The sequence below is a fragment of the Alosa pseudoharengus genome, unplaced genomic scaffold (genome assembly GCF_046254945.1).
Source record: "Alosa pseudoharengus isolate Yale_2024_CS ecotype anadromous, Long Island Sound unplaced genomic scaffold, YU_APseudo_1.1 YU_APseudo_1.1_scf_13, whole genome shotgun sequence".
Classification (NCBI taxonomy): domain Eukaryota; kingdom Metazoa; phylum Chordata; class Actinopteri; order Clupeiformes; family Clupeidae; genus Alosa; species Alosa pseudoharengus.
The window spans coordinates 13,697,515-13,719,309 of NW_027468598.1; the positions used below are offsets into that span (position 1 = coordinate 13,697,515).

A 21,795-nucleotide genomic window follows, 5' to 3' on the forward strand; every position below is an offset into this window, starting at 1 on the left:
TGAGAAGTTCGCAAATACTTTTGATTTGGATATTCGTTTGAGTTTGTGACTGTAAAAATGTGCATAGAAACAGCATAGCCTAATGCTACAAGCGCTGCAAAAAAGAAAGGAAAAAAAGAATGACGTGAGTTAAAGAGGCGCGGGATCAGCAGCTATAAAATCGTGAAGCAGCCTGCGAGCGCAGTTTAGTCCTCAATCTTCATCTAACCACTGCGCGCGTTACACGGATACTTACAGACATACGGATTTAGGATATTGAACGAACGGAGTATGTCGCCATCCAGACCAGGACAGGCAACGGAGCAGGGAAACGCAGCTTCTGAACTTACCTCAACAGGTGCGCAAAGAGGCGACTGTGTTATAGCCTATTTAGCCGTTTCTAAACGCTTGTTTCTCCAGAGTTTGGCGAAGGCGCTTTTTCTGGACTAAACTTGATGATGAAACGTGATTGTTGTTTTTGAGGTTTTTTTTCTAACATTCATCATGGCTAATAAAAGATAAGCGAACATGTTAAGGTTTTACCTAATCTTCTGGAATGTCAGACTCCGTTCCCCTCGTTTGTTAATTGTATTTAAGTTATGTTAGCCTAATATATTTCTGCTTGTTTTTATTTAATGAGGTGTAGGGTAGCCTTTATAGCCTTTTAAATAGCTAATTGCGCATTGATTATTGTAGGTAATTGAATAATGTGAGATAATGTTTTTTTTCTCTCGTGTCGCGATTGTGATTCTTTGAACTTTCCATGAATAAGTTTAATTAAGCTGTCGATTCAAACGTAGCATGGCCAATGTGAGAGAAGTGTAATCGATAAAGTAAGATCAGTGTGTTGCATTAGGTTACATTTTCTGCTTCTTTAAATTAAAACATTGGTGAACGTGTAATTAACTATTGATTTGAATCGTTTGCGAATGCAAATATATGACTAACTTGCCTCATTGGATCATTTTAAAAGCTAAAAAGAGTAGACCTTATCAACTTAAGTAAGGTATAGTAATCTACACGCTACCTTTCAAGTCAAACTTAACTTCAACTTAAACGCGAATTATTAATGGGGGAAAGGCATCCCAGATTTTCGTCGTCTTTTAGTGTTGACGGATTTTCCTATCCATTCAAATGCACTCTTTAAAAACTAATGTGTTGGAAGCTACACAAACTGTCCCTTAAATAAGCATATCTTTTCAAATAAGTATAGTGGAGCACTGAAAGTGGACAAAGAGATGTGTTAAAAAACAATGTAAGTTGCGTTATTTTCAACACATACTGTGTACAGCCTTGAAACGAATAGCAAAAGCAATCATGACAGATATTTGTTAAAAACAACATTTGTTTTAAGAGTGTGGTGTCATTCGTAACTTTTTTCCGATTTATATAAACGAAGTGGATTGCAAATCTATAGAAATGGATCTTTAGGCTGGTTTCATGATGGATCAATGAACTTGGCCATGAATTAATGAATCAAAGTAGGCTATGCCATTGCATAATGCTCTCCAAGCACTTGCTGATATCAGCATATCTATTAGTGGTCTTTTTGCTGTTCACAAAATTGAGAAATATGAATTTTTGAAGGTGATTACACAATCATTTTGCAAGAACCACTGTAACCTATCATGACATAATTATTTATTTGTTTTTATGACTGCACTGTTAACATTAGACAATGTTAAGGAGACCTCAGAAATAATTTAGAAAAGTAAGTTCCAGATTCAAGAGTGGATCATGAACTAGTCTTATTTTAGGCTACTGAAACCAAATTTGACATTAACAGAAAGATAAGGAACCTTAGGGAAGCTTGCAGCATTAAACTGTAGAAGCTACATGTATTGCTGTAGGCCTATATTGTAAAAAAAGGATGTAGGCTAAATCAATACGTTTATTATTATGAGTAGTAGTAGTAGTAGTAGTATTGTTGTTATTATTTTTATTATTATTATTATTTTGATAATAAGCAGTCTTTCTTACATTCTAATCTGAAACGGTATGTGTTGTAGACTATGTGGAAAGGTTAAGACAGTAAAATAGACTCAAGAACATGTAAAAGTCCTCCAGTTGGCTAACGCTGAATCCTTGTTTGGTTTGGCACAGAGCTCATGAGGAAGAGGAGGAGGAGGAAGGCTCTGTGGCTGGTGCTTGGGCTCCTCTGCCTGTCCCTGGTGACCGTGGCCCTGGGCACTTACTGCTCAACACGCACTGAGAGTCTCAGCATCACCGGCTACATCTCGGGAGTCATTGTAAGTGCAATCGTTTTTAAACACACACACACACTCTCTCTCTCTCTCTCTCTCTCTCTCTCTCTCTCTCTCTCTCTCTCTCTCTCTCTCTCTCTCTCTCTCTCTCTCTCTCTCTCTCTCTCTCTCTCTCTCTCACACTCACACTCACACTCACACACACACACTCTAACACAATCTCTTTCTCTCTCTCACACACACAGACGCACACAGTGCTTTTCGCCCTTTAGATACAGTATCACGGGAACGGGTACAGGAAATGACTAACCATCAACATGAATGGTGATGAATGTGACTAGTGAATATGTACATGAATGGTAGACACATGACATGTCTGAAGAGAATTCAGTTTGCCTATTCCTTCCCACTACGTGATGATAATGATGTTGCGTCATAAACATTGATACTGTGTATTATAATTAAGGCAATTTGTAAAAAATGCTCTAAGCGATGCTGGGTAACGTCACTTCTGTTGACGTTCAAACAAAACAGAAAGCTAGCTCGCTACTTCCTCCCCCTTCCTCCCGTGCAATTGAAACTCTCCTAAATGCGCATCTCGTCGGTGATTTGCAGTTTATGTTTTTATGGGCAAGGTTTGCCTAAGTTGTTTTGTGGCCGTTTTTGGAGCCTGGGTTGTCCACAGAAATCACGTTTTTTTACAGTGATTCAGGACACAGGCAGCTAGCAGATGGTCAGGTGATGTTTGATGTAAGTGACAAAAAAATGTTTGGCCTAATAAATGTATGACATCGCTCAGAGCATCTTTAAGGTACATTCTCATACACATGGATGTATTAAGGTGCACACTTGTGCATACAGTATGTGCATCACAGGTCTCAGTGTTAAATCTGAGTAGTACCTTTTAGCAGTGAAATCTTTATTTTAATGCTAGCTTTGCAGTCTCACCACTGACTGTCTTGGCAGATGGTAACCACACAGAAATGGATCTGAATGAGGGAAGTGTTCGGTTATTGGCAAGCCATGAAAAAAAGTGAAGCTCGAGTAGAGCTGAATGAAGCCAGCAGATTTGACAAAGGGAACGGCACGATTCCCATTTGACAGAGGGAACGGCTCGATTGAGCCTGTTGGAATATATGTTTGAGGAGAACTGATTGATGCTAGAAATGTTCTGTGACTGCCAATGGGCCAGTGTGTGTCTACAGGTTGTTTCCTCTAATTGCGTCTTGTGTGTGTGTGTGTGTGTGTTGCGCGCACGTGCACGCTTACATAACCTTTGGGGTTGGGGTTGTTGAAGTTTCTTTTTCTAAGAGATGTTAATTATTCATTTTACGTGACGGATGACTTAGTACTGCTTTAAAGGGCAACAGTGACCACTAGTGATGGTTTATCAAATAACAGCTAAAATGCAAGTGAGATCGAGATTAATTGTATTTTTCTGGAAAAGACGTATATTGAAGGAATTATAATATATATTGTCACAGGTACTAAAGATAACATAAGAGAACACACCCCCCCCCCCCCCAACACACTCATACACCCTGTCATCATAACCTTTCACCTCATAAACCTTCTTACACAGCTTCTCAAGAACTTGACCTTCCTCCAACAGCTTTCATCCCTTCCAGAACTGAATCAGTGTGTTTATTGACTTGAACATGAGACACCATTTTCAGGCGATAATGGAAGAAAGGGTTGAACCACAGAACCACAAATGGAACTGTTGAAAAGCATCTTGTTTATTTTGTTTCACTCTCCCAGATGAAATATGAACTATGGGTTGTTAGTGCCAAACTGGCTGGGTGCTTATGATAAATCAATTAACTAAAACAGCTTCTACTTCAAACCTCTGCTTGGTAAACATCATTTCTTAGACCTATTCTCCTGTACAAAAATAAGGCCTCAATTTTCTACCCTATCTAAAAATAATGCAGCCTTTTAATTCTGAACAAACCCAAATGAAAGTACAGGTTGTCAGGATTGATTACTGGACCGACGACTTAAATGAAGAGTCAGTCCTCTTCCCATCTGCTGTCTGGCAGATCTCTATTCACGTCTCCCAAGAGGGGTCTGATGTCAGGTGATCTCACCCCCGATGCTGTCACTCCTCATCCTCCGTCAAGCCTGGTCTTGGTGGATCGACTCTCTCTTACCAGGCTTTCTCACACAAATCCATGGAGTCACGAATCACACAGCCATGGTTGTATTTGCAGTCCTTCAGTGTGCACAGATGCGCGCACAAACACAAACACACACACACGCACACATAACTTATCTGATTGTTTAACACTCTGTAAAGCGGCATGAGACGTGCAATGTTTTGGCGCTCTATAAGTGATATTAAATTGAAATTGAAAACATACTGTACATAGCCAGACAGACAGGCACACACACACACAAACACACACACACACACACTCTCTCTCTCTCACACACACACACACAGCCAAACAGACAGACAGGCACACACACACACACACACACACACAGGCACACACACACACTCTCTCTCTCACACACACACACACAGCCAAACAGACAGACAGGCACACACACACACACACACACAAACACATATAGAAAGCCAGGCAGACAGGTACACACACATACAGAAAGCCAGACAGACACACACACACACACACACACACACCTACACACACACACACACAGATAGCCAGGCAAACAGACAGGCACACACACACAAACACACAGATAGCCAGCCAGGCAGACACACACACACACACCAGACACACACATTTAGACACACCTGCAAACACTATAGAGTCAAATGTAGAATATGGCTTTTAAAAAGGAAAGTACAGAAACAACTAAAATAATCAGTTCTACCTAGCTCAAGTTGCTACAGCCAACAGTTAGAGCCGCCAGACAGCTACAGTACAGTCTTGGGGCATGAACATGGGGGCTCATGAACATACCCCCAGAGTGCAGAACTGTAGCTGCCTGGCAGCTCTGTTGGCTGCAGCAACTCAAGGTAGGTAGAACTGATTATTTTTGAGAAACAGAGATCTATGTAAATTGCCGGAATTCAGACATTTCCTCTGTCTGGCAGAATGACTGAGGTCCAGACAGCACTCTTGGTGGGGTTGTTCATATGAAGTCTTAATAGAAAGGGCTGGAACCAGATTTGGGGTTAATACGTTTACACTGCAGCCTACTCTACTTCTGTGCCCCCACTTTTGCCACGTGGAACAGCAGCCCGCATTTCATAAGAAAGGAACCGAACGCATGGAGATCTGGATTTTGAATTGCATCCGACACCGCGTGCACTGTTGGTTTTGAATGAGTCAGTGCTCAGATTTACACTCGAAGGGGGTAGCGAGAAGAATGCCAGCTGGACTTGCGTGAGTCATGGACAGCATCACAGTGGGAAAGCAGATCTTCTACCTTGACTGGCAGTTCAGTTGGAACGAGTAGGAACCTGGAACCCCAGAGGCTGGTGATGACACTTATGAGGGGTGTATCAAAAATGTAAATGTTTCACTGGTAAACAGAGCTCACGATCTCTCTGGGCTCTCTTTCACTCACTGTCTGTTGTTCTGTCCACAGTTGGCTTTCGGCTCATTCCTGGGTGTTCTTGGGCTGCGGCTGGAGGAAAACCGAAAACAACTGGTAAACTTCCTTGCGTATGCACAAACACACACACACACACACAAACACGCACACTGACTAACCAACTAAACCAAGGACAGGGTTCGTACGCAGTATGGAAAAGTGCGGAATTTTATTTTTTTAATTGTCCATGCAGATCTGGATAAGTAATGAAAAGAGAAAAGAGGTTATGGAAAAAATATTTGTGTTTCCAGACTATTGCATCTTTGTTTTCTATAAATTACCAGAGACCAGAGCCAGCTTGATGTCATTGACTTTGAGGCAAGACATGTTTGTTTCTGTGTTGAATCTAGGCTGTTGGCAATGCCCTACACCGTGATGTGCATATACTTGTGCACTGGTGTGTTTGCACAACTCTGCTATTCTCTGCTAAAGCACTAGTAAACAGATGTGTTTGTACAAAAGTGTAATTTGCTTGCCAAGTTTTTCGCTTATGTAAAAGTTACCAGGAAATAGACACTATATGATCTGATCTGATGTGATTAGATCTGTTGAAGGCTCTATAGGCCGAAACGTCATTGCCTACAGTATTCTAAAACGGATAGTTCCGGTCCTTGATTATGATTGTCTGAATCGTGTTCGATGGTGTTGTAAAATCCAGCACAAACATACACCTTGACCACATTTCGTTCAATATTATTGCACTACCACAACGTGATGCAAAAGTTGGGGGGAGCTGCGTCTTGACATTGCTTGGCAAACATTCTGATAGAGGAAATATATTTCTTGGCGGTGTCTTTATTTTATGAACTGTTTTAGAAAAGCCACTCGAGTCCATAGGTTACACTGATTTTAGAACAGCTAATGGCGGCCTTATATTGTACGATTTTGGTCTGTTTTCACAGTCGACAACTACATTTCCAAAGCCGGACAGAAATCATGGGAATGGGAGTTGTACTGGATGCGCAGTGCGCTCCCGTCAACTAGATCGTTACGTAAGGTGCCAATCTTAGCGGTTTTAAGTCAGTCGGAGTCAGTCTTTTTCTAGTTTAGCCGTTACAACAATATCAAACATGTTTGATATTATCGCAAGTCTTTCAGTCACGACTCATGCAAATAGTGACGCGATCAATGTAAAAACCAATAGTGACTTCCCTCCAACACCAAACAGGAGAGGCAAAGTAGGCGACAGCTGTAGCAAGGGACCTGATGAAACCAATGAATATGATAATTTGTTATTTCGTTTCTTATACATCATTAGTCTGCTCTTCCACGTGACAGAACAACTCTACATCGGTTAGGGATGTCACACGTGAAACAATGCTGCAGAAACACGAAAATATGACTTTGAGTTTAGTAGGCTATCATTTCAGTTCCTGTTGATATCTATTGCATGATGAGTAATAATTTAAAGGAATCTAGTTGCAGTCTTGTTCATAGTGACCCTGCACGATCCCTAGTTGTTGCAAAATCATAGTCTGTGACTAGTCTGTAACTCAACAACTCTATCACTTGTCTTTAGATGTGAGAGGGTCTGAGACTGTAGTCTTTCAAAAATCTTTTCCAAATCTTTGCTAAGTCTGTCAGTGTAAGGGGGGTTTTACTCCACTAGTGTGTCGTGCCTAACAACACCCCTTAGCTGTTCTAAAATCAGTGTAACCTACGGTCTCTCACGGCTTATAGCTTAAATAAACCTTTTCATGCAACACTTCTCTATCATTGAACACATTTTACCAGAGGCTAGCACCTCACAAAAGAATCTTTGGTGTGCACTTTTAATAACCCTAGTATTGCAACCAAAAATTTTTTTTTAATTTTTTTTTTTGTATTTTTTGTTCTTGTGTCTTTCCTTTCTGTATTCATTCTTTATTATTATTATTATTATTATTATTATTATTATTATTATTTCTCTCTGTCTCTTTCTATGTTTCTGTTCCAACCAAACAAATATAAAGATGATCATACAAGTTACAAGGTTACAAAGGAAATAAAAAACAAAATAAAACAAAAAGGATTCAACAATTACCTCCCCCACCAACCCACACACACACTCCCATCTCCCAAGTCCCCCAATCCCCCCACCCAACCCCCCATAAGGGAAGGCAACTTAAATTGAAATTATAAGACTAAAGTTGTAAATTATTATATAATTGTTCCATCCTTCCACTTATTTTATCTTAACCCATCTTTCTGCATAAGTTCTACTTTCTATTTCATACACCATAAAACATTCTGTTGCACAGTATGACTTAAATCTATCTATACTCAATACATTTATTGTTGGTGATCTGATAATGAAAACTTTTCCTTGTTTTCTTGACAAACTGCCCAACAGAACTATTAATAAATCTACCTGTAATTCAAAATTACAAATCTATATTTTTTACTTCTATCCAAAACAAAGCAACTGTAGAGCAGTACCAGAATGTTCTACTGTTTCTTCCTCCTGACAAAAACGACCAAAAAATGTTTGTTTTGCTTGCTGGCATAAGCTAACGGGCTGACAGACAACAGATCAATTACATCAGACATTATTGTCTGTTACAAGAACTGTGTAATGGTACATTATATAGTACAGTGTCTATTTCTGGCTAACTTTCAAGATGTTTATGCTTATCTCGTTTCAAACTTTCAGCCCATTCATATTGAATGCAATTTCAATTCAATAGAGTCCCGAAGCCATGACGTAGCGTTGCCAAGGCAGCAATTTCACTGGATCTAAACAAATCAATCTAACCATTGAAATCGCCCTAGCGGTGGCTTTCTTAATCTATTTAAATAATTTTACAACGTTTCTAAGACGTTAGTATATTTTTTTACACTGTAGGAATCACATACTACAACATATATTCATACCAACACGATCAAATTCGTGAGTACAGAGTTTTATTTTAGTATGGGTTTCCTCCTTAAAAGAGACCTGCATGTAACTTCACAGCATGCGGTTAAAATCCTTAAATTCACGGACGTGTTTTGGCTTTATTTTTTTGGCAAAAAACGTTGCTCTTAACAGCTGCCAGTCTTTGAGAAGACGTGAAATATCCACTGGAATTTTGTTTCTTTCTATTACACCTGCCAGGGAATCCGTGTTATGTGGCTAAGCTGCTGCCTAGCAGGTAAAACACGTTTAAATGGATATATTTATTTTTATTAGCTAGAAATGATGCCACATGTCTACATTCAATGCTATTTATGCCACTTCGAAAGTTTGTTTAGATCCAGTGATTCTGCTGTCATGGAAACGCTACGTCACACTTCGGGACTCTATTGGCCTTTTAAACAGAGGAGATAAAAAATATAATTCACCCACCTCCCAATTGTCATCAACAGGAAAACTAATTTTTGAGTACCATCCTTCTATCATCCATGAATGTGCAGCAGCGCACATCCATGCAAGACATTACAAATTACACGATTAGGCTACAATGGGAAACATAATTAGAATAAAGATATTATGAAATACATCTCACAATGAGTAGTTATTCACCATCATTTGCAAATTGGTAATGATAGTTAAAAGTGATTAGGCGAGTGCACAGCTGAAGATGCACTGTCACAAGATATAAGCAACTCCTCTGCAGGATAAACGTTGTTTTATCCAGTCATTCGAACATTATTAGGCAAAGTGTAGCTTTTTCCAGTCTATGTTTTCGATGCTAACCCATTGTCAGTCAATAGTGAAAGTAATTCATTGTGAAGAACTGTTTTGTCATTGACTGACACCACGGTGAAGTTTCACTTCGCCAATAAGTTCAAATAGTAAATGAGTGCAAATGTTTGAAGGCTATTTCTTCAAATGCGCCACTGACTGTCAAAATACCGATGCACAGTTTGAAGTTGCGCTCCACACAGTTAAAGGGAATGACAGATGTCATTCTCATTGGTTTAAATGATGTTACGCCCAAAACACACCCATGACTGATTAAAAAACATAAGGCCCACCTTCTTGCGCCATGCGCTGGACGTTTCATAACTTTTCATAGCTAAACCACACCCAATACAGAGTGGAAAAACCCTGAACTATTCGCCAATGACCATGCGCTTTAGACTGCCATAGTAGGGCCCTTTTGTTAACCTTTACATTTATTCATTTAGCAGACACTTTTATCCAACGACTTGCACATGTCAATTATATTACAAGGGCCATTCTCCCCAAAACAACTCATTTAAGTGCCTTGTTTCACAATACTTTATGAAGAAGTTTCACAATCCTGCTTCTGAGGACTACAAGGAATGTTTGAGTGTATTAGAGCTCTGACCCCATCATGCTGTGTGTCCCACCACATTGAGCCACTGAGCTATAAAATCTTATCAAATATAAAGACCTAGTGTCTTTGGCTCCGTTTCCCCAAGGAAGAGAAACATCTTGATGTGGTTAATGAAAAACACATACATGTTAAACATGTATAACCAAAATGCCTCATTGAGATCAATGGCTTTACAGTCATGTCAAAAGTTACATTCATTGAACAGTTTTATAGTAGAATGAGAGCCTCAGTTATTGAGTGTGTGCGGTCTTTCGCAGCGGGGTCCCAAGAATGTGTTGCAAAACAGAAATTGCAGTTTTATAGACACAACGAGACAACATCTACAGTGTAGCGACGACAGGAAATGAGTAGGACGTAGACAGAGAGAAGGACTTCCAAGACATGACTTCAAGTCACACTTGAATGTGGCTTTCTATGAGTGGCGACCGTTGTGAATGGAACTTGAAGTTGTCAGACTAAAAAATATAGCAGCAAAATATAGCAGCTGTCCCCAAAATGATCCCAAATCCCCAAAATTCAAATAGTCATAACTGACCTAAAGCGAGGCCATAATAGACCCTTCAAAAAGTCCCTCCCTCCATTGCTAAGTCCGACAACCTCAGACCAGAGTTAGTTGACTAGAACGTCAATAGCTATAAGCCTGTCTGTAAAAGTTGCATCCCAAGAGGCTCTTTTGGAGACCCACAACAGACCTGATTATTTAGATTACATTTAGAATCCGTCAAAGACTCATGGAGGGACATGTACAAAATTAAAATCTAGTTTTGTTGGGTGACAAACTTAGATGGGAGGCGAGTGTATTAATAGCTGGGCTTGCATGCATGTTAAAAGGACATGTAATGTAAGGAACAAGGTAATGCAAATAAACAAATAAACATAGCCTACATTGCAGAGCCACTTCAACTTTATTAACTTATGGTGAATAAATGTAACAGTACTGTGCACAACCCCATGCATTTCTGATGTTAGGTTGCTCTACAAGTCTCCTTCAAATGACAGGCATGTTATACACAACACTGGCTTACATTAGGACAATAAACATCCTTGTCTATCTTATTTACGTTGAGTTGACCCTGTGGCTTAATCCACAGATATGGTGGAGCCCTGTTTCATTAGGGTTTGTGTACAAGGAGAAACCCTTTGCTTAAAATAGGGGAGAGCCGGCAGAAGATAATTTAATCTAATTTAACATAATTACAGAGAGGATAATCAAGATTGAAAGCCATTATTCTGTGTATCGGTGTTGCATTAATCCCGTATGTCGTTTGGCTGACCTTTTCATCTCGCATCTCTATAAATCTCAATCCGGATGAAAATTATGGCTTCCAATGTATTTCAATTGGAGCTGTGAACTGAAGTTGTTGGAGTGTGTTGGCCTGTACGGAGCTGCTGGACAGCCATTAGCACATCTGTGTTCGATGGGCCGCATCGTCCATGCCCATGCACCCCCGAAAGGATGCCGAGCATCGTGGAATTCCATTCATGGAGGGCCATATAACAAATGAATATATGTGTAGATTTAGTGAGTATACACCAATTGGCCTGTAGATAGCCGGATAGTTTTCTGTGAATATCTCGAGAACCGTAGGGCCTAGGATGACCAAATTGTTTTGGTATGTTGGTCTCCAGGGGTCATGTCAACACATCCCATATCTACTCATGATAATTGCAGATATCTTTGGCTGACAGATTAAAAACGGCACGAAATTTGAACTGTAGGATCATTATGACACCCTCTGAATGCATGCCAAATTTCGTGAAATTCCATTCATGGAGGGCCATATCAGCTGTCACGCACACACACACACAAACACATAAACACACACACGCATGCCCATACATGCACGCACGCACAAACATAAACACATAAACACACACACACACACACATGCCCATACATGCACACACACACAGACACATAAAAACACACACACACACAGTACACATGCACACACACGCACACACACATGCACACGCGCACACACACACACACACACACAAACATAAACACATTAACACACACACGCATGCCCATACATGCACACACACACGCGCACACACACACACACACAAACATAAACACACACACGCATGCCCATACATGCAGGCACGCACACACACACACACACACATACACATGCACACACACACACACGCACACACAAACATTAACACATTAACACACACATGCATGCCCATACATGCAAACACGCACATGCACACACACACAGACACATAAAGACACACACACACAGTACAGATGCACACACACGCACACACACATGCACACGCACGCACACACATAAACACACCCACACGTACACACATAAACAAATAAACACACCCACACACACTTAAAACACACACACACAAGCAGGCACACACATACACACACACACACATAGACAGACATATAGATAAATACACACACACACACACCATTACCCCCACATACTCACAAGCGAACCCACACACCACACACACACAAAAACGAACACACTATGCACACTCATTTATATACACAAAAGTAGGGGGTGGAGTAGGAGATGGAGACAAATAGACAGGTGTGATTTATTTTTGTGGAGCGAATGTGCAGGACTGGGCGGCGGTCATATTTTGTACCGCTCTGAGGTACATCTAGTTATGAAAATTCCTGGTCTTTGCGCATTCTTTATGCCAACGAAAACGATTCCATAATGCACCTGAATATGTCATTAGATGCTGTCCCACTCTACACCCAATATTCATGTTAACCAGACATATACTATAACTTCTGGTTAACCAGACATATACCATAACTTCTTGTTCAATATCAATGATATTTCACAATCGAAAGCTTGCTGAGTTGCATGCTGTGCCTGGTCTTTGCTCCATCAACAAACTGTTGTTGCATTATGCAAGCCACTGGACCTAATGAGTTTGTGAACATGGTGGTGCCATTGTCACATAGTATGAGAATGCCACTTAACTTTGGTAACAGTCAGCACACCTTAACTTGCATAAAGCCACTACTCATTTAAACTTGTAACATGTGCGCTCATTTATCGCTTGGTGTGAGCATAAACCTACACTAGGCTACATGCACCTTAACGTTAGCAGTTTTACATTACTTTACCTGAAGTTTCTCTGTTGCTAGTTATTAAATTCAAAGACGGTAAAATGCCTTTAAGTCCAGTTAAGGGATTGGCTAGAATATGCAAAATATAACATTAAAGCTGTAGCGAACAGGGACAAAAGCAGCCTCCCACCATACTCCTGTTTTCTTCAAAGGTAGAACACCACTGATGACTTCCATTTATGCTTGTTTACACCGAATAGCCTACAAGCTAAAGTAGAAAACGAAAGTAACATTATTTCCCCCATCAATGCAGATAAATTTAACGATCCCTGTATTGTAGGCTAGTGGCTTAGACTGATGTTCTCACTGTTTATTTGCCTGTCTATCACATCAAGTAGGCTCTTAATACGTCTTACCCAGCATGCTTAAGCCTGCCATTACCCCCCCCCCCCCCCCCCCCACACACACACACACACACACAATCTGCACAAATCTGGGCATACTCAAGTGGTCTCCAACTACCGACCCATCAGTATTCTCCCAGCTGCATCAAAGGTTATCTAAAAGGTTGTGGCAGAACAGCATCTGGACTCTAAGTCCCTCTTACATCCTATGCAATTTGGTTTCAGAAAAAAACATTCCACTGAAACTGCATGCTGCTACTTCCTTGAGGAAATTAAAACTAGCTTAGATCAAGGAGGAGTGGTGGGAGCAGTCTTCCTAGATTTACGCAAAAAGCTTTTGATACAGTTAAAATGTGGACTACAAGAGGTTCACTTTTTGTCAATGATAAATTGAAGGGCATGCCTTATCTTGAATTTCCCCTTGGGGATCAATAAAGTATCTATCTATCTATCTTACATCGGGCAGATCAGAAAGCCTTGTCGTTATTGTTATTATGCTAACAGTGCTATACTCTTAGACCTAGGTGAAAAACTGGTTGAGGGAATGTAATGCTGGTGATAATTGACATTATTAAAATAAGTGGCTCTTCCCTGGTGGTTTCTCATTCACTTATCAACACTTACTACACTTAGCTTGGTTGTAACATGGGTTTTAAGAGGTTTATAGTGGTTTTGCTGAGTTGAATGGCCTGTCCTCTACCCCAAAATCGGTTTGCAATATATTTTCACTACAAAATATGATAGACAATGAACATAGTGTGTGAATAAAACTCTGCTGTGTTTATAGTTCACATGCTGTTTCATGGCACCACTGAACAGTGTTTATGTGTTTGTATAAATGCAGTGGACTGTAGGTTGATGGGAAGGTCCTCTCCATTCAAAGAGTCCCTTGATTCTGCAAAGATATGATTGCAACACTAACGGATATTCACAGGTGGCTTAAACACACACAAACACCCATACACTCCACTCAACATACACACACACACACACACACACACACACACACACACACACACACACACACAGTCACACTCACTCACACTCAACACACACACACATATGCATGGACACACACACATATGCTTCCCACCCACGCCAGGTTCTCCCCGCTGTGCTGGGGATCCTGTGGTCTGTGTTGCTCATCTTCTTCACTGAATTTACGAGCTGTTGTTCTGTTTTCCACAAGTGCTGGTTACACTTTGAAATTGCTTTCTCTCCCAAACTGTGTTCTCTCCCAAAAGTACACTCACACACCATATGCAGAAATGATTCCTAGTGTACACTCTCATTCACAATCACGCACATAAACACAGGCCTACAAGCATGCACACATGCAATCTCTTGCTTAGTACACACACTTACACACACCCATATAAGTTCAGATTGATATGGTAGACCATCTCTCGTGTATGTATTTCACTGACCAACTTTCCTCCCCCTACACAGGCCAACACCTGTGTACCAATGAAGAGAGATCCCATACACCCCATTCTCCCTTTATTCTATTCTCTCAGCTCTGCATCTCTCCCATCTCCCATCTATTATGCTTTATTATTTTTGAAACAGGAGTGGATGCAATGTCCTTGTAAGGTGTACATACATTCCGTGTGTGTGTGTGTGTGTGTGTCTGTGTGTGCTTCAATTGCTGCAAGTCTTTCTTTAGGGCCATAACTGTCTGGCATGCTATAAAGACCTGCTGTGAGGAAAATTCACATTCTGTGTGCTGTGTGTGTGTGTTTGTGTGTGTGCGTGTGTGTTCTCTACTTTATCGACCGGAGAAAGAGATTTTGAAACCTCATCCCTTTCTCAAGAATGCATTTAAACCTAGACTCTGCAAATGAGCCGTGCCCAATTGCAGTCGGCGATAGACTGTTACTTGGACCACCTCGTTTCATCGGCTCCAAAAAGACTGCCCAAACATCATCTGAGATTTCCATGAACTATGTTCTGCGTTTGCTGACTTTATACTTTATACTTTTATACTTTATACACATCATGTACACTAAGTTGACTGTTACCATGTGCAGTTTGGTAGACAACATGTACAGAATTTGTAAGACAGCATGAAAGATATGTGTGATACACACGATCACCCAGGTTAGAGTCCGACCTGAGGTCATTTCCTGCACTCACTCCCCATCTCTATCCCACTCACTTCCTGTCCCCTCTTCACTGTCTCATCTAATCAAGGCTAAAAAAGTGTAGAAATACTACTTTATACAACTGTATCTTATCAGTGCAATGTGTGATCTCTTCAAGATCCTCACCCACATGTGGGTCCTCTTTAGGGTTGGGCACCGAAACACTGTTCTAATATGGCACCGGTGCCGACGCAAATGGTAGTAACTGCATCGAATAACAACGTGGATTTCGGTGCCTCATTTCGGTGTTTAAATAATGTTTTTTTTTATTTATTTTTTATACGAGGCATCACTGCATGACATACGCCATCTCTAACGTCTTGCTCTGATGGCAACACATCCAGATAGAGTTAGTTAACATAAACACTGGATGTATAAACCAGAGGGGTGTACCACATAGGCGAGTGGACAGTGCTTGACAGCTTGCGTGAGCCCAAGTAGCTTACTTTAAAGCGATATCGCGAGCTCCTGTCAAAATCTAGCAGTGGGCCTAACTACACACAAGCAAAAGGCTATGAAACAACATCAACAGTATGCGTTACACAATATCCTTGCTAATGTGCTAACTGGCATTTATTTGAAATGTTATTAGCAAAGTTGTAAGGTGAAAACTATATTTAATGGTGTGTTCTAGATAGATAGATGGATAGATAGATACTTTATCGCCACTGTACATCGCTCTGTCAGTAGCCTGCCTGTCGCCCCTTCTGAAAAAGCAGGAGGCTACCGTTAAACATAATTGTTGCTGAGAGGAATCCCAGCCTACGAATTCAATAACAAAATAAATCATGCATAATTAAACATTACCTCGATTTAGGCTACTTGGGTATGGCTTAAGGCTTGACTACACGGTGGTAACGAAATAACTGTTCAGAATTAATCTGTAGCCTTGGGTAGGCTTCTGCAGAAAACAATGTTGTTGGCGATTTAATACTATCTAGCAAAGTTTTTAACAGGCTACGCTATAGAGGCTTAGACAACTATGACCCACGTTTTGGTTTCGTAAATTAATTTGCCCTACTTCGTGACTGCAATTGATTACTTGACATGTCATTTTTATTTTTCTGTACAATAAACAAATACATCTGCTTTATGCCACAGAATTACGTTCATATTTGGCTGACTTCTGCAGACGCGCAAAAAAAACACTGCCACTTCCCTCCCCATATTCCACTGATCACACATCAGACATCAGGGGTGCGTTTCCCAAAAGCTAACTACGTTAGCAACTAACATGGTTGAAACCAGTGGCGCCGGCAGGCGTAATCCTGTAGGCACTGTGCGTACAATTTTTTTACTGCTTTATTTGTGAAATTATTTAATATTAGCCTACAAAAAAAATAAAAAAACTTGTGTAACAACTACTAGCCTATATTTATTGACTCATTGCAATCTGAATATTGCCATTATTCCGAATAAAACTGGAATATGGTGTGCATGGAAACCATAGACTATAAAATATGAAAACGTAGCATTGTCATGACATGATAACGATTGACCTGTGGCGGTTTTCGCGCGTGGCTTTGGATGGGTCAATTCTGGCGCTTAAAAACACAACGTTCCATTAATTCATAATAGCCTAAATCATTCAGTCATGAAAAGAAAATAACAGCAGCAGCTTAATATTTTTCAGGCGTTTAACCGTAACGTTAAAAGACGTAGGCCTACTGTTCTTAGCAGTGATGCTGACACTGACAGCAGTGAGAGTTTGTCCTCTACGGTCACGGTCTGTCGGTCTACACATGTTTAAAATGTTGAGGTATATGTCAGACTCTTTTGTGAATGTGTATCACAGGAAAAACTCACTGTTGTTACAAAATTGGATAGGGTGTTCTCCAGCCAGCATGAATATCCGGCTATGTTGTCAGTAAAACTGAAAAAGACATCTAACCTCCAGGGGTGGTTTAAATGAACCCAGCCAGAGTTTTCACTCAGTAAAGGAAGATGATGGGCTCCGTCGATTTAATTCCTTTTGTTATTCGTCAGATGAAAATAATAACTCACTGGTGATGATTTGAGGATTATACTGTATGAGGAAATGGTAACTTAAATGTGAGAATGTGTGAAATTATTTCACACTTCTGAACGGACTATGGAGCGACATGCTCATTGACCGCATAATCAATTCCAGCTCTTAATCAGTAGCAGGCTACAGGCTAACTGGTTGACGCTAATCCAGATCACCAGATTATACTATTTTAGGCTATCCATCATGGGTATTGGAAAGTTCAGAGACTGAATTTGTCTTCATAACATGGTGTAACATGCATGGACTACAGTGTCAAACTGTTTTCAACTGAAAGAGATTGATGTCATGGTATGGGGGAAAAGTATAGATTTTATGGCAATGTAGAAACACACAATTTAGATGAATGGCTCTACTTGATGTAAGTGGAAAATCTGTTTGGACTTTTTTAATCTTAATTTGCTCATTTACTTGCCCAACATTCTTTCATGTGTTGTAATCCTAATACTGGTCTTTCAACATCCTCATTATAAATTAAATGGACCATGACAAGATGTGGCATGGGTGTGTGCATTCAAATATGCCTGTGTCTGCGTTCTCCTCTATGGTGGCGTAGCTTGTAAACCAAAGAGTTTGAAACAGGAACAGCATGTTTCATGCTTTATATATACTTTATTTGTCTCCGCCGAGACTTTGCAAGGACTCTTTAATATGATTTGGGTTCGCAGTAATGACTTCCAGGTGGGAAAGAGGGAGAAAGATGGAGATTAAGATGGAGTGAATCACTGGAGAGAAAGAGAGGAAAGAGGGGAATTGGACAGAATGAAGAAAGCTAGATTAAAAGAAAGAAGAGAGGAGGACTTTTAACCATGCCTGTGTCGAGCCAGGGTCTCTTTCAACCTTCAAGCCTTTTTGGTGGGAAATGGATGACCCCATCTAAAATGTTTGCATGGAAAACAATGTTGTTTTTGGACAATGTCGCATAGTTATGACATGACATGGCTTGAAAAGTATAGGCCTCGGGCTCAAAACTGTTTCAGTGATCAGCCTCTGGTCTGGCAATAGTAGAGTGTACTGAATATGAATGAATGAGTGCACTGGAAGAGGGTAATTCATTGTGTCCAAACATAAGCCGCTTACAGCCCGATAGAGATGAAACCCTTGAAATTGATCTAGATCGCAAGCCCCGCCCATCAAACGCGGATGAGCCTATGGCAGTCCAGTAGCTCGTCCATGCAGACAAACTCCGACAGGTTCATCTTACGGCTCCATAGAAATAGAGCTGCACAGTCCCGCCCACAGCCAAAATGCGGTTAGGTGCCGGATGTAAGATTCCCATTCATTTGTCCCATTGACGTTTGGAAAAATCCGTATCTAAAGAGTTTTACAGCATGTCTTAGGCTAACCAGCTACGGCATAACTCATAAGCATACAACATATCATTTCGAGTGAAAAAACGAAGAGAAAATCCAAAAAAAGTCAAAGGTACAAGACTGTGTACATATTTTCATTTCCGAGCGAAGGAACTACTCATCCCATAAACCACCGCGCCTCACTGAATAATATAAGCAAAATCGGCGCGATTTATTTTCCCATTTCCAACCATAGACAGTAAAAGAAATGGACGAACAGACTCCGTCGTTCTCAATGGGAGGGTACTGAGTCATTTTTCAGTTGGTCCCCCCAGTACTGCGCAGACTCGCACTTAACTTCGTGACGTTAGCCATCGAACTGAATCTTGTAACTCATATGATAGATAGGCTACACAGAAATTCTTCTCACACTTCCTTCGCCTTCAAAGTCATCAAAGTTAAACATTTATTTATGTATTATTATTAATATCATCCTCACAAGTGATATCAAGTCGTGTTAATGTTGAAACTACCACACATGATCATCTTCAAAAACAGTCATGGTAAAACAAAACAAAAAAGTTATAGCCTTGAGGCTAATCTTCTTTCCATTTTTCTGACCTACGTCAATCCATCGAAAACCTCTGAAATGATTAACGTTAGACTACCTAACGGTAAAACTACCGTTTTTCCATTAGGTTTACTTGCCTCTATGTTTTACCTTAACATAGGCTACAATGCTATTGTAGGCTACATAGCTTTGTTCACGAGTTTCCGTGATGGCTGGACTACGCTTCTTATCTAAACAATACGGTTATCTCCCTTCAGTGCGTTAGCTTCCCTTCAACCGGACATGCTAAACATTCTTCTTACGGGAACCTAACGTTACGTACGAGGTAGTCGAGTCTTGTTTTGCCTTTTATTGTTTATGTAGATAACACAGAAGCTAAAATATCGGCACATGATATATGTTATATGAAGTTATGGGAGTTCAAAAAAATCCTAAATGGATGGGCGTTCTATGGGGTTAGCAGAGAGTTGATAACCACCGCTACATCGATGCTTCTACTTCCGGGAATTCGCCTGCCCCCTTGTTTCCAACCGGCAGTTAATAGCAGTTATTTCAGAAGTAATCATGTAAATAATAGTGTTTCACTATTTTATCATATAGTTATCATCGTGTATTTTATATCGTGTGTGTGTGTGAAAGCGGTTAACGTTAATGGCAGTGCTTCGTAACGTGTCCTGACTCATCCTATGTGGTCATCACTGCTCAGTCGGACTGGTGCATGGTCTGCTCTTGGACCACCATATTCAGTTTATTAATTTGCCGTGAATTATTACACAAAATGTTCATTAAATGCACAAAGTATTCCTAGGTTAATGATTGATATGAATCATACAGTATGAAGGCTACAGTAGCCTAGCTAATGTTAACTAGCACTGCTAGCAGCATTAACGTTACCAACCTCCCTGCTTAACTCACCACAACTTTGTAGGTCTTGTCCCTCATGCTGGCCCTTACAAAACCCACAAACTGACTCTCGGACACACAACAGTCAATAATGTGACCCGATTTAAAGTGGCTTTCACCCCTTTGGACACTCACTAAAACAATATATTTCATACCTGTGTTGCAGCATGTAGGCTAATGTTAGCTGCATTATGTAATGACATACAATGTCGGAAATGCTAAAGGTTAGCCTGTCGGCTACCTGAAAAGTTTAAGTGTTTAAACTAACATTTACAGTGGTCTATTTGATAGTGTATTGGCCCTGACTAAGTTTGTGTGATGTATAAACCCCAATCCTTGATGATACAAGTACCAATATTCGTCAAGAAAGTTTTTAATCACATTAAGATTTTCGCCATAGGCAGTAAAAGGCAGTAAAAGAGCCATCTTTGTCAATATTTTTCACTGAGAAAGTTTCAAACTATGACCATAACGGCCTTTCCACCAATCAGAGGCATCACTGTGGGATTGTGGGATTGTTAAGGATTGTGGGTAATGAAGTACTTATCCAAGAGATCGCGAATAAAAGGCATTTATCTCAAAACAAGGTTAGTGCCCCATGAACTCTTGGTGTCTATAGGAGCATATACAATCGCTTAGTACAGCCGTAGGTTTTAAGTCTACCACGCGCAGTTACGTTTTTATGGCTTATACCGCAATTGTCAATGGAGAAATTGCATTGAATTTTTACATCCGGCATCGGCTGTGGGCGGGACTGTGCAGCTCTATGGGAGCCACGATTTTTTTCTGGTTTTATGGGATTGTATCGTGATGTAAATTGAAAAAGGACGGCCAAACAACATGTGTGGGATTAACGCAACACCGATACACAGAATAATGGCTTTCAATCTTGATTATGCTTTTTTGCAATTATGTTAAATTAGATTAAATTCTCTCCTCCCAGCTCTCCCCTATTTTAAGCAAAGGGTGACATAGTTGGCATAGTTAGCTAACCGCTAACTGCATAAACGTTGGCATAGTTAGCTAACCGCTGCTAATGTGCTGGCATCGCCTTGTCAGAAAAGCATGGGGCTGTGCACAGTAGTGTAACATTTATTCACCATAAATTAATAAAGTTGAAGTCGCTCTGCAATGCAGACTATGTTTCCGTTTATTTGCAGTACCATGTTCCTTACATGACATGACCCGGTGTCCTTGTAATATGCATGCAAGTCTATCTAGTACAGCTAGCTATTAATATCAGTGAGTCCCACTCGCCCCCCTTGGGTTGTAACTTTTACAGACAGGCTTACAGCTAGCATTGAAGTTCTAGTCAACTCCGGTCTGAGGCTGTTGGATTTAGCAACAGTAACTAAGGGGGACGGGACTTCGCGAAA

The 21,795-nt window shown here is 40.5% G+C and overlaps 1 protein-coding gene across 1 annotated transcript in view; it reads left to right on the plus strand.

The window, feature by feature from the left end:
• Window positions 1-203: 203 nt before the first annotated feature.
• The window catches only part of LOC143121127 (transmembrane protein 255B), a 75,023-nt gene continuing 53,431 nt past the window's right edge, over window positions 204-21,795 (plus strand). The window contains exons 1-3 of the mRNA XM_076281512.1: window positions 204-337; window positions 2,083-2,228; window positions 5,751-5,813. Of these exons, the coding sequence (XP_076137627.1) occupies window positions 271-337; window positions 2,083-2,228; window positions 5,751-5,813 (276 nt within the window). The 5' untranslated portion in view covers window positions 204-270. The remainder of the gene's footprint in view (window positions 338-2,082; window positions 2,229-5,750; window positions 5,814-21,795) is intronic.